Source organism: Gracilinanus agilis, chromosome 1 (assembly GCF_016433145.1).
Source record: "Gracilinanus agilis isolate LMUSP501 chromosome 1, AgileGrace, whole genome shotgun sequence".
In the NCBI taxonomy this organism is placed as follows: Eukaryota; Metazoa; Chordata; class Mammalia; order Didelphimorphia; family Didelphidae; genus Gracilinanus; species Gracilinanus agilis.
Window position 1 is genome coordinate 553,743,347 of NC_058130.1, and position 12,756 is coordinate 553,756,102.

The window sequence follows — 12,756 nt, forward strand, 5'->3', positions numbered from 1 at the left end:
TGTCTGGGATGATATAATGCAATCCGGACCTAGCCATAACATGGTTTAAAGACATTCTAAATGCCTGTGGCTTCTGTTTAGCCGACTGGCTGTTCTGTGTTCCAAAAGAGCCTGGTACCTGGAGTCAGAAACTCTTCTGGAAAGAAAAGCACCTGCTGCTAAAATTCTGGGAACTGACAAATTTCTCTCTTCATGGAGTTAAAAAAAAAAAAGACAAAACAGCTGAGGCTTTTCTGCTAGTCTCATAGTGGATTGCTGAATGTCCAGTTTCCTTAGACCCATATGAAATTATGAAGAATGAAATGAACAGAACAAAGAGAACAGTATAAACAGCAACAGAAATATTCTGTGAAGAATGACTCATGTAGGTCTACCTCCAGAGATAGAACTACTAAATAGAAATAAGCTGGACATAGTTTTATATATACAGATGCCTTTTTTGTCAAATGATCCTTCTCTAATGGTCACAGGAAAGAAAGGAGAGAGTTAGCAAAATAAATAAATACATTTAAATAAAAAAATTAAAGAGCTGAAGCTTCTGGTCTCTAAGCTGAGTCTACTTCTCTTCCCCTTATACTGAAGAAGTAGCTCCTCCTCTGAGGACTACCACTGAAGCCAGAACCTGAAAGCATAGGAAAGTTCCATAATCATTCCCAGGGGAGCATTATTTAATAGAGGTTATAAAACTATTGAAGAATCGTTATCATCATCATAGCTAATATCTATATAGTGCTTAATATGTTCTAGGCACTCTATATATTTCTAATTTCATCATTATAACAACCCTAGAAGAAAGTGTTGTTATTATTATTCCCACTTTGCAGATAGGAAAAGTGAGGCAAACAGATGTGAAATGATTTGCCCAGGATTATGGAGGTAGTTAGTGCCTGGGGTCAGATTTGAAATCAGATGTTCCTGACTACCAGACCCAGTAGAGACTATAAACCTAGATAGACTATATGCCATATTAAGAAAAGAGATGGACCATGATGATATCATCAGAAAGTATTTAATAGCCCCGCACTGGAGTTATGAATTGCTCCTTCACTCATAGACTTGGGCTGCATGTTTTTTTCTGTGTGTGTCATTTCACATGTGTTCTCTAGGAATGCCTATTCTTCCTACTAAATGTCTGTAGGAAACAATAAATCAGCTTTATGGGGCACGTGTTCAGTTGCTCCTTTTAGAAAAATGTCATTTTCATTTAATGCCTTTGATTAGAACTCAGTAACAATATCACTAGGTGCTCATAAGCTATGTTTTTGAACCCCACTGTGTTCCTGGATTCCGGGGGAACTTTGGTGGGCGTTCTACATGCAAGAGAAAATAATGTAGGTATTCATTGTGCTAGGGATTTAGGAAGATGTAAAATGATGAAGTATAAGCCCTTCCCTCACAGGGCTTACAGTTCAGTTGGAGAATAAGACAAAAACATATACAATATACAATGTTACATTTTCAGTAACAGATTGTTATTTAATAAGTACAAACCTCAATTCTCTGTGGTATCTTGGGAGGGTCTTGCTAGTGGAGGAAATCATGGAGATTAAGGACATCATCAATATCATTATTAGGAATATTTATATAGTACTTTAAAATTTACAAAATGCTCTCTCTCCCTTTTGTAGTGCCTCTTTCTCTATCAGTCTCTCTCTTTTGCTCTCTCTCTCTCTGTCTCTCTGTCTCTTTCTGTGTGTGTGTGTATTTTAGGAACTAAAGATTATATTTTTAAACCTCATTTTATGAATGGAAAAATGGCCTGAATTATTGTGACTTAGCAAGATCTCATAGGTTGTTTTTTTTAATATCAGCGAGAGAATTTTGCACACAAATCTTTCAGACTCCAAACCAAGTATGCTATTCACTATCATGGGATGTAACATTTTAAAAAATAGTTTCTTGGGGGCAGCTGGGTAGCTCAGTGGATTGAGAGCCAGGCCTAGAGACAGGAGGTCCTAGGTTCAAATCTGGCCTCAGACACTTCCCAGCTGTGTGACCTTGGGCAAGTCACTTGACCCCCATTGCCTACCCTTACCAATCTTCCACCTATAAGTCAATACACAGAAGTTAAGGGTTTAAAATTAAAAAAAATAGTTTCTTAATAGATGGCCAGGAGTTTCCTGGGTGATAGGAGAGGAAGAGAGTATGCTTAGCTAGGGAACAATGTTGAGCAAAAATGGAGGCATAACATGGGTATTCAGAGAGCAAAAGATACTTTATCCTGATTGGATTTTAGGTTAATTTACCCCCTTCTTCCAGCTATCTGAGCATTTGACACAGTCTTACTCTCCATTCCATCTGCTGCTATTCATCTCAATGAATTCTCTATGAATGTTTATGAACTTTCACTAGTCTCTCCTAAGGTTCAAAGATCTTAAATTATTGCAACAAAATCCACCAGAATTCTACCCCGAATCTCATGCCTCTAGATTTTTCTTTTTGCTTTTTCTATTACAGCTCTTCTAAACCTCAACATATGATAAAAATAAATATGAATGATTATTTATAATAACAATAATAGCAAGAGCTGATATTTATATAGCACACTGAGAGTTCCAATGTGCTTTACATATATGAGCTCATTACTTATAATACCCGTCGGTGGTGTGAGAAACAAGATGGTACATGTAGAGTGCTTTATAATCAGAAAGTGCTTTGGAAACCTGAGTTACTGATTATATCGTGGCTCTAATTTCTCCCCTGAGCTCCAGAACCCTGTTTCCAGCTGCCTGTTTAACACTGATACCTATATATGTCTTGGAAGTACTTTCAAACTCACCTAAGTCAAAACCGAGATAATCATTTCCGTCCCCAAAGCTTGTCTTTCTTCATAGCTCCTGAACTTCCATTAACAGTGTCACACTGTTCTTCTGGCCCAGAAAGTTTAGAGTCATTTTGACTTTCATTCTGCCCCAACCTTCACTTCTAATCAGTTACCAAATCATTGATTTTGCCTTTGTCATAATTCTCAAATTAATTATACAATTGTAGGGGTGGGAAGCTGCCTCAGAAGTCATTTAATCTAATAGATCTTCTTTATGTTATATTGAATAGATGTTCAGTTAGTTTCTTTTTATTTTATTTCTATTGCCCAAGGTTGGGTCATTATTCCCTCTGCCTTTATTATAATAATATTCTAACCGTTCTCTTGCCTCCACTTTCTCTCCTTTCCAGCCATCATGAGCAAAGCTACTTAGTCATCTTTCATATAAGCAAACCTAGTCACCTAACTGTACCACAAATAAATTCTTATTGCTTATATAATAGTCCCAACTCCTAAGCTTGGCATTCAAGGCACTATACCTCTAGTACCAACTTAGCTTATAAACTTATTTCCCTTTAGATATTTCTGTACTTTAAAAATATTGCACCATTTGTTATCACTATTTTTAATTCTATCTTCTTTCTTCGATCCTATCTGCTGAAACACTGCCATTTCTTTGAAACAGCAGATCTTAAATCTTCCATGAAGCCTTTCTTGCCCACCCCTCCCTCAATCTTTCACCTAAGTCACAAGTGATTGGTCCTTCTGGAGAACTTTTTACGTGGTGTATATATATATATATATACCTCTTGGATACTTTTATTTTCTTTACTCTCCAGTTTCCTTATATTTAAAATTCAAATAATAGCTGCTTCCTCTTATATTCTAAGACCATTGTGAGGATTTTATGTAACATTTGTGAACATGATTTGAAAATATATGGGAGGAGCAATATATGGGAAGGACTTGAGCTAAATTAGAGAAGAGAAAATCATATAGCTGACTCAGAGAGGTTTGGACTAATGAATTAGGCGAGATATAAGAGAAACTAGGGCGGAAGATGAGAAAATTTGAAGAACAATTTCCAATCTCAGATAATAGCAAATTTTACTTCCAGATTGTAAGAGGAACAACAGGAGGGTCCAGGGAAAGTAAGGGGATTGTACATGAATGAAGTAGAAGAAAGAGCAATACACTGGGCCAGGGAGTAAAAAAGAAAAACATGATGATGCAAATTAGAGGAAGATAAAATGAAGACAAAGGGCAAGGCCAGGAATATGTAAGAAAAGGCAAGTGGAGCAATTCAGAGGTTAAGCAAATTAATAGATTAGATTAGTGAGTAGGACAGATTGGTGAAATATGAGATTAGGTATAAGGTGGAAGTTGAGTTAAAGGAAAGGAATTTAAAATAGGGTTATAAAATTATTGAGTTAACAATTGTCTGAAGATTTTAAACTGGATACTAAATATAGAAATGTAAACCTCTGAACTAAAGTCTGGAAATCTCAACCATTATGGAAAATGGGAGATATTATTTTGTATTGATTGTCATCAGACATGTAATATAATCAGATAGAGGCACAGCCAAGTGAGTTATCTGTCTTTCAGATGTAAGCTGGTCTCCCTCCTGGAGGAGAAAATGAATGGACTTTGAATATCTTCCCATACTTTAGGATGTTAGAGAGAATGAAGAGTTCCTAAACGAAACAAAACCAAGAATTCAGTGGCATGAAAAGGGGATCCAATGCAAAGGGACCCTTAATCCTTATCGGGATGTTGCAAAATAGAAGAGTATTACCCAGAAGTGAAAGAGAAGGTAAAATAAAATGTACTTTTAAAGATATAAAACAGATTTGAGGTTACTTCACAGGCAGGTTGCAAGAATCAAATGAGATATATGAAGTACTTTGAGAATCTTAAAACACTGTATTCTAGAACTTGAATAAGAATTCCCTCTATGAAATATTGAACATTTGGCTTTCCATCCTTTGTGTGATGATTTCCACTGGTGAAGAATAACATACCATATCTCAGGGAATTTTGCTTTGATCAATTAAACTTATTAGGGTATGTTCCCTTATTGTAAGCCTAAATGTATCTCTTTTTTCAACTCTAATTTATAGATTTCATATTCTTTCTCGGATCAATCAAAAGAATTCTACTCTCCTATTAGCAACCTTATTATACATCTGAGCATTATAAATGATTCGCACAATACAGGCAATAGGGATAAAATTAGGATTATTTAGCTGCAAGTCCATAATTGCATAGCACAGAACCATGAGGTCCATTGATAGACCTGGCTCTGCTTCTCCTTCTAGTGAGCTCCTCATCTCCCTCTTGTCTTCCTTTTCACCCCATGTATTTGCACCTAAATTTTGAATGGTGTAAATTTCATAGGTTGAAGAACTCATCAAGACAGAGAAGTCAAAAAATTGAATGTCATTCCTATCTTTGGAGGAATTGCCTAGCTCATTTCGAGTGCAGAGCTTTTTGTTTCCTTGATAAATAAAACAAAACAAAAAAACCCCTCTATGCTCTAGCTGTCAATATGGTAGATCCCATTTTCAGCATCATCCCCTAATTATCATATAGTTTAAAATTCCATCTCTAAAACCTATGTATGCCACTGAAATTCTATCCATTCCAAGTGTCTTCTTCCCTAATAATATATCTGGGCCTGGCCATAATAGCCTAATATCGCCCTCTATCATCTGATGATCCTTCAGTTCTTTAAAGATGTTTATCATGTCCTCTGTGTATCTTCATTCTTCCATATTGAATTTTCTTACTTTCTCCAATCAGTCATCACATGTCAAGAACTGGACACATTTTTGTTCTTGCCTGCCCCAGCTTATCAGTTCCTCATTGGTGTTTCCCCAAAGTAACCATAAGAGTTCACTTCTAGTCTGAACAGGAACATTCAAAGAACTATTGACTCTAATACTTAATACTTCATAAACCATTTGGAAAAAATAGTGAAGAAGGAATTCTACCAAATTCCTTTTATCACAGTAATATGGTGCTGATGCCTAAATCAGGAAAAGCTAAAATGGAGAAAGAAAAATATAGACCAATCTTCCTAATGAATATTGATGAAAAATATTCAATAAAATATGAGCAAGGAGCTTACAGCAATATATCACAAGGATCATACACTATGACTGGGTTGGTTTTATACCAGAAATGTTGACATGATTCAATAATAGGAAAACTATCAGCATAATTGATCACATCAATAACAAAACTGACAGAAACCATGTGATTATCTCAAAAGCATTTGAAAAATGCAACACTCATTCCTTATAAAATAATTAGAGTAGAATGGAATAAAAGGAGTTTTCCTTAAAATGATAAAAGCCATCTATCTCAAATCATCAACAAGCATTATATGTCATGGAGATAAACTGGAAACCTTCCCAATAAGATTAGTGGTGAAGCAAAGTTGCTATTTAATATTGTGTTAGGAATGCTAGCTATAACAATAAGAAGAAAAAGAAATTGAGGTAATTAGAATAGACAACAAGAAGACAAAGTTATCGGGCTTTTGCAGATAATCTGATGATATACTTAGAGAATCCCAGAAAAACAACTAAAAAAACTGATCAAAACAATTAATAACTTTAGCAAAATTGCAGAATATAAACTCAGCAGTAGTTTTTCTTTATACTGCCAACAAAGTCCAAAAGCAAGAGCTAGAAAGAGAAATTCCATTTAAAATAACTGAAGAAAATATAAAATACCTGAGGTGTACCCACCAAAACAAACTGGGCAACTACATGAATAAAATTAAAAAGTGTTTTGCACACAAATAAAATCAGACCTAACCAACTGGAAAAATATTAATCAATATAATAAAAGTGGCAATTCTTCTTAAATTCACTTGGCTATTCAATGCTATACCAACCAAACTACCAAAAACTATTTCATAGAGCTAGAAAAATAATAATAAAATTTATCTGGAAGAATTAATAGTCAAAATCATCAAGAGATTTAATGAAAAAATGCAAAGGATGGAGACCTAGCAGGTCTCAAATTGTACTATAAGAGAGTAATTATTAAATCAATTTAGAGGGACAGCTGGGTGGCTCAATGGATTGATAGTCAGACCTAGAGATGAGAGGTCCTAGGTTCAAATATGACCCCAGACACTTCCTGGCTATGTGACCCTGGATAAATCATTTAAACCCCATTGCCTGGCCCTTACCGCTCTTATGCCTTGGATCCAATATATAATATTGACTCTAAAACAGAAGGTAAGGGTTAAAAAAATAGGGAGATGTATTAATAGCTAAAATTTATACAGAGTGTTAAGATTTGCAAAACACTATATTACTTCATTTGAAACTCACCTGAAATTGGAAATTTTTCTGAGGGGGAAGGTAAGGGTTTAAAAAAACCACAGTTCTGTACTGGATGAGACATAGTGTAGTGGACCAATGGAATAGATTATTCAACATACTCAAAACTAATTCATAATCTTCATTAATTAGGAGAGAGATTTTGGTCTCCCTATCCTATAAAAATTATACTTTATTTTCACATTATTATAATATAATTCATTTCTTTTGTTTAATTTTAGATTATACATGCCATTAAATCATTTTGTTAATAGAAAAAATTGAGAATTGGTTACATTAATAGGCACATCTTATTTGTTAATATCCTCCTGGAAATGGATGTGTGTATGCGTATTTTTTTTCTAAAATAACATAAAGCATCACTGAATTTTAGCACCCAAAAGGTCATGAAATGCATCTGGCCCCTTAACAAACAATGAATTCTTGCACATGTACATTTTTATACTAGATGGAGAATATAAGAAAATGTTATGATATTAGATGTCTGGAACAGAGGAAACCTAAATAAAGGCTTCAGTATGATTGAACTGTGTTATTATAGAACTAGTTCTTTAAAAATTCATTGTAGAAATTATAGAACCATCTTCTATCATGGTAACTCAACAAGTTTAAAACACTGAGAACCATTAAAGTCTCACTGAACCATATATATCGCTCAGTCTCCTGCCTTACCCTCCATCACCCAGTTACTATATGTTCGATTACCAATTGAACCAATATAATACCATTTTAGGAATGAGCTTGTACTTCATAAATAGTCTTTATGGAGAACATAGAATTGAGCAAGAGATGGATACCGGCCTGGATTGCCTTTGGGAAATTACATAATTCTTTTAATGAGCACAGCATATCCAGAAACCAAACCAAATCTTATTAAATTCGTGTATTCTTCCAGAGATGCTATATGGCTATAAGTCATGGGACACTACAGTCTGAAGAATGGGCATCAAGAATTCCTCAAAACACAATAGAGAAGTGCATGGTGGGTGTTAGCAGATTCCATTCTACATTTAGTTGTGGACTGGTACAAAAGAAGTAACATTGAATTTGTCAGGTGAGAAATGTAGAGTCAGAAAAGTGAAACTGAGAGCTATTTACATAGTGAGTTTGAGATAACTGGAAGAATATATAAATTTTTGGTTTGTTTGTTTTCAGTGTAGTCATTTTTCAGTTTAGTCTGCTTCTTCGTGACCTCATGTTCGGGTTTTCTTGGTAAAAATACTGGAATGAGTTGCCATTTCCTTCTCTAACTCATTTTATAGATGAGGAAATCAAAGCAAATAGGGTGAAGTGGCTTGCTCAGGGTCACATAGCTAGGAAGTATCCGAGGCCAGATGAGAGGAGTATTCCTGATTCCAGGATTGGCGCTCCAGCCACTGTGCCATCTAGCTGCCTAAATCCAGTGGCATCATGCAATGTGGTAAAAGCAAAATTAGTAACTTGGATGACTTATGGAAGGGCAGAGATAAGAATCACACTCTATGGGTAAACCAGGATGTTTTGATCTGCCTTATTGAAAAGAATATACACAATAATGAGCTCACAATTTCAGTAGAGGGTTGGACTATGTGATTTTGTCATGACCTGCCTCCCAACATTTTTGTTTGCTCTTTTGCCATAGTATATTATGTTTTGCTTATGCTAATAATTTAACTTTTCATTTACTGGACATATAATGGTTAGGCAGAATTCTCTCATTATATACCATGGCTGTGCAAGCTAAACATAACCCAGAATTTAGTAGAGTGGTAGGATATTGGTGTGGCATTTAAAAAAAATGGCTCCAGGAAATTGGCAGGCATTTTTGTCTGCCACAGAGGATGCTATCTTCCTCATCCTTCCTTGCTATATCGGCTTCCCTCTTAGCCCTTCCGTCTTTCCATCCATCCATCTCTGTAAGAACTGGAGAACCTTCTTCCTATTGCCTAAAGGCAGAGTTGCTGACTGCAGAAGCATCTCATAAAACCTAAAGGCTGACCTATCGCTAACTTTCAGAATTGTCTTCTTTCTAAGAGATGCAGAAACTAGTCTGCTGCTTCTCAAATGTAATAGAATTATCCCTTATTTAAACAGCTGTCCCATGTGGACAGAGTACATTTGGAGTCCTAATGCTGTTTAACATTGGGAATCAGTCTTACTGTTTGAATTGGAAATAAGAATCAGCAAATAACTCCTATGCTATGTCAGCCTGGCATAATTTTGCAGAGTTTGTCTTTGGGGATAGTATTTTTGGTTGCTGGAAAATATTATACTAGCAATGTTGCATACCAATTAGTTGTATTAAAATATATGTTACGCCATGACTCTACACTTGGGTTAAAAAGTTTCCTTGACAATATCGTTTAACTTCTTACAATTCTTTTCCCGCTGCTAATATAAATATCTAATATGTTTTTGTTCAAAACATCAATTAGACTTCAATATAATCTTTATTAATACAGATGTGTTATTATAAGAAGACTGCTGAGCTATGATAATTTGCACAGCAGGAACAATAAAATACCTCCCTTCTTTTACTTGTTTCCCACAATGCCTAGATTTTCTATTCATTTACAAAGCTAATCACAACCTTCTATAGTATCTCTTTACAATTATAGTCAAATCTTTAAAACTCTCATCATCAAAAGCATTATCCTTCAAAGGTAAACAAAAGGGAAAATTCTCATGTTCTATACGGCTAGAAAAAGGAACCTTTTAGCTTTAGACAGATGTGATCTTCATTTTCCTCTGATTTTCTTCCCTTTTCACAGCCAAAACGCCACACTTCCTGAGAATCCAGAATGTGGAAGTCAATGCCGGACAGTTTGCAACTTTTCAGTGCAGTGCCATTGGTAGAACGGTTGCTGGAGACAGGCTCTGGCTACAGGTATGGAGATGCACTTTTGTTAATAGTAGATTTAAAGGAATTTTTCTAATTTTTTTAATGAAAGAAGGGGAAAAGAAAACCTATTTGTTCAGTCATTTCATTGTGTCTAACTCATTGTGACCCCATTTCGGCTTTTGTTGGCAAAGGTACTAGAGTGGTTTGCATTTCTTTCTCTCCCTCATTTTACAGATGAGGAAACTGCTGCATAGAGTCAAGTGACTTGCCCAGAGCCACACAGCTAGTAAGTGGCTGAGGTTGGATTTGAACTCAGGTCTTCCTAGTCAAGTCCAGGTGTTCCATCTACTTCACTACCTAGCTGCCTTGCCCTATCAGGGCAAATTACTCTACCTCTCTGCACTCCAGGCTCCTCTATAAAACTAGAAATAAGAGATGACTGGCCAATCTGCATTTTATAGAGGAGAATTTCCACAATGGGAACTCTCCTATAGCGATGAGAACATAGGTCTGGATCATTGAGCAAAACAAAAAGCAACAAGGAAGAAACAGTTCCATCAAAGGTATTACTAGCAGGATAAACTAAAAGATTCACTTTTCAGTCCACTACATCATCCTTTATTTTCCTTTAAGTAGTTGTGTTTTCTGAATTCCTTTGCTTCTTTTGCTCTCATAGGTTCCTAGGATCAAAGATTTAAAACTGGATGAGGTCGTACAAGCCATTAAGTTCAATCCCTTCATCTCATATATCAGTAAACTGACACTAGGAAACACTGAATCACTTGTTCAAGGTCACACAGATTTTATATAGTAGGACTGTGATTTGAATCCACATTGTCAGACTTAGGATTCCATCTTCTTTTCCTTATGCTGTGCTGCCACTCATTAATGAACAGTGATATTTCCTATTACATTTTTCTTGACCCTTTTATTTTCATCTGTTTTTTCCCTTTCTTTTTAACATTTTTATTTTATCAAACTAGTGGATACTTACAATGTTATATTTAAGTTTGAGGACCAGAAAGGGTTTTAAGGAGTAAGGTATTCCAAACCCTTCCCCCACCATTTTTTTAAACATAAAAGAAGTCTGTGGGGTAAGGAAAACGTTTGGAAGCCTTTGTGGTATTTGGGACTTTCCAGTGAAATGAAACAATTTGTTTGCAAAGTCTTTTTTCTGGTAATTGCTCTTATTTTTCACAGTATCCCTATGGGTTCCATCCCTTTTCCACACAGGAGAGAATGGGAAGCACAGATAGGTTAATGGATTTATCCACAGTTCCCCAGTGAGTCAGGGACAGGAGTGGGATTAGATGATTTGCTTAATCCACCAAACTACTTCATCATCCATTTTTTTGAAACTTGAGGCCTTTTCTTTTGTAGGAATGAAAAGCAAACCTGGACATTTTGAAATTTGTCACTTAGAATGTTGAGGAAGAAGAACCCAGTGACAGTTGGGAGAGAGCAGAGACTTTGAGGAAAGAAAAGCCCCGAAGAGCAGCTTTTGGGGGGAAGCCAGAGTGGGAGGTGGTTGAAACTGGCTCCGTGACCCTCACACATGAGCTTTGGGGGGCCTTTTCCCTGATATACAAGAGAAGATCTGCTTGTTCTCTTGAGACAGCTTTTTTCCTGTGACTTATTGCACTTGCGACAGTACCAACAGACTTTGGCGGTTTCTGGACTTCCTTTAGGGAGGTGATCCCTGAACCCCACTTGCCTTGAGCTTTGCCCAGCAGTATCCCTCCTTGACTTATATCAGCCATAGCTTTAGAAATATACATTAGTGGGCTCAGGAAAGTGAAGCTGTATTTGGGAAGCACCCTGTCTGATCCTAGGGTCTTAGACTTGGGGGCTACCTGGCACAGTGAAGGATTTTGTGGATTAGGGATTATCCTGCTCCCTCTTTCCTGTTGAACCCCAATTCTAATTCCCTCTGCTAGTTGTTCCTTGAATTAAACAACCAAGAATATCCAGCTAGATCTGTGTGATTCTATTGGTGGGAGGCTACTGGAAGGGATAGTGAAGGGGATTAGCCTAAATTCCATTTTAAGCCTGACTCCCCTGATGTGAGTAAGGGGGAAGTTTCTGTGTATCTCGACTGGCACCAACATCCTATCGGGATTTCACTCCTTTCTCCTTGAGGGGACAACATCCCTACAACTCTTCAACCCAGGCCCAACCTTCCAGGGGTTCCCTGTTTCCACTCAGATAACTCCAATTTTCTCCCAGTAACTAGGGAGAAGGAGTCATTCCACATTTCCCTTACTGGTTCCCAACTACACCCCAATCCTCCTAATCACCCCCTCTTTACACTTTATACTTAATATTTCTTCAATCCCATTATTGTTCTTTCAACTCGGACAATAACCTACAGAGTAGTTATATCTCATCTTGACTAGTGCTACTTATCTTTCTTGTCTTTTAAAGTCTATCCAGTGGTTCCCAAACTTTTTTGGCCTACCACCCCCTTTCCAGAAAAAATATTACTTAGCGCCCCATCACATACTGTCACTGCCCCCTTACAGTTATTCACCCCCAAAAGCATCTGTGGCCATCACCGCTCCCCTGGATTGCTAAAGTACCCACCAGGGGGTGGTGGCGCCCACTTTGGAAATCACTGGTCTATGCTCTGTCCCTCCAGGTGTTTTCTCCCTTCTTAGTTGTTTCTTAAATTCAGCTTTCTTTTTTATTTTGATCCATCTGCATCATGTACTATCAGATTCTACAATGCCTTCCATTTCCACCTCTACTCACAGATGTCTCTTTGTATGAATTCACCACATTTCCCTAAAAGCACTTTTTCTTAACAGGTT

General features: G+C 36.6%; 1 protein-coding gene across 1 annotated transcript in view; it reads left to right on the forward strand.

Annotated features, from left to right (window-relative positions):
- The window catches only part of PTPRM (protein tyrosine phosphatase receptor type M), a 1,055,867-nt gene that overhangs the window by 420,726 nt on the left and 622,385 nt on the right, over positions 1-12,756 (forward strand). Inside the window, exon 5 of the mRNA XM_044666801.1 lies at positions 9,876-9,991. Within this exon, the coding sequence (XP_044522736.1) occupies positions 9,876-9,991 (116 nt within the window). The remainder of the gene's footprint in view (positions 1-9,875; positions 9,992-12,756) is intronic.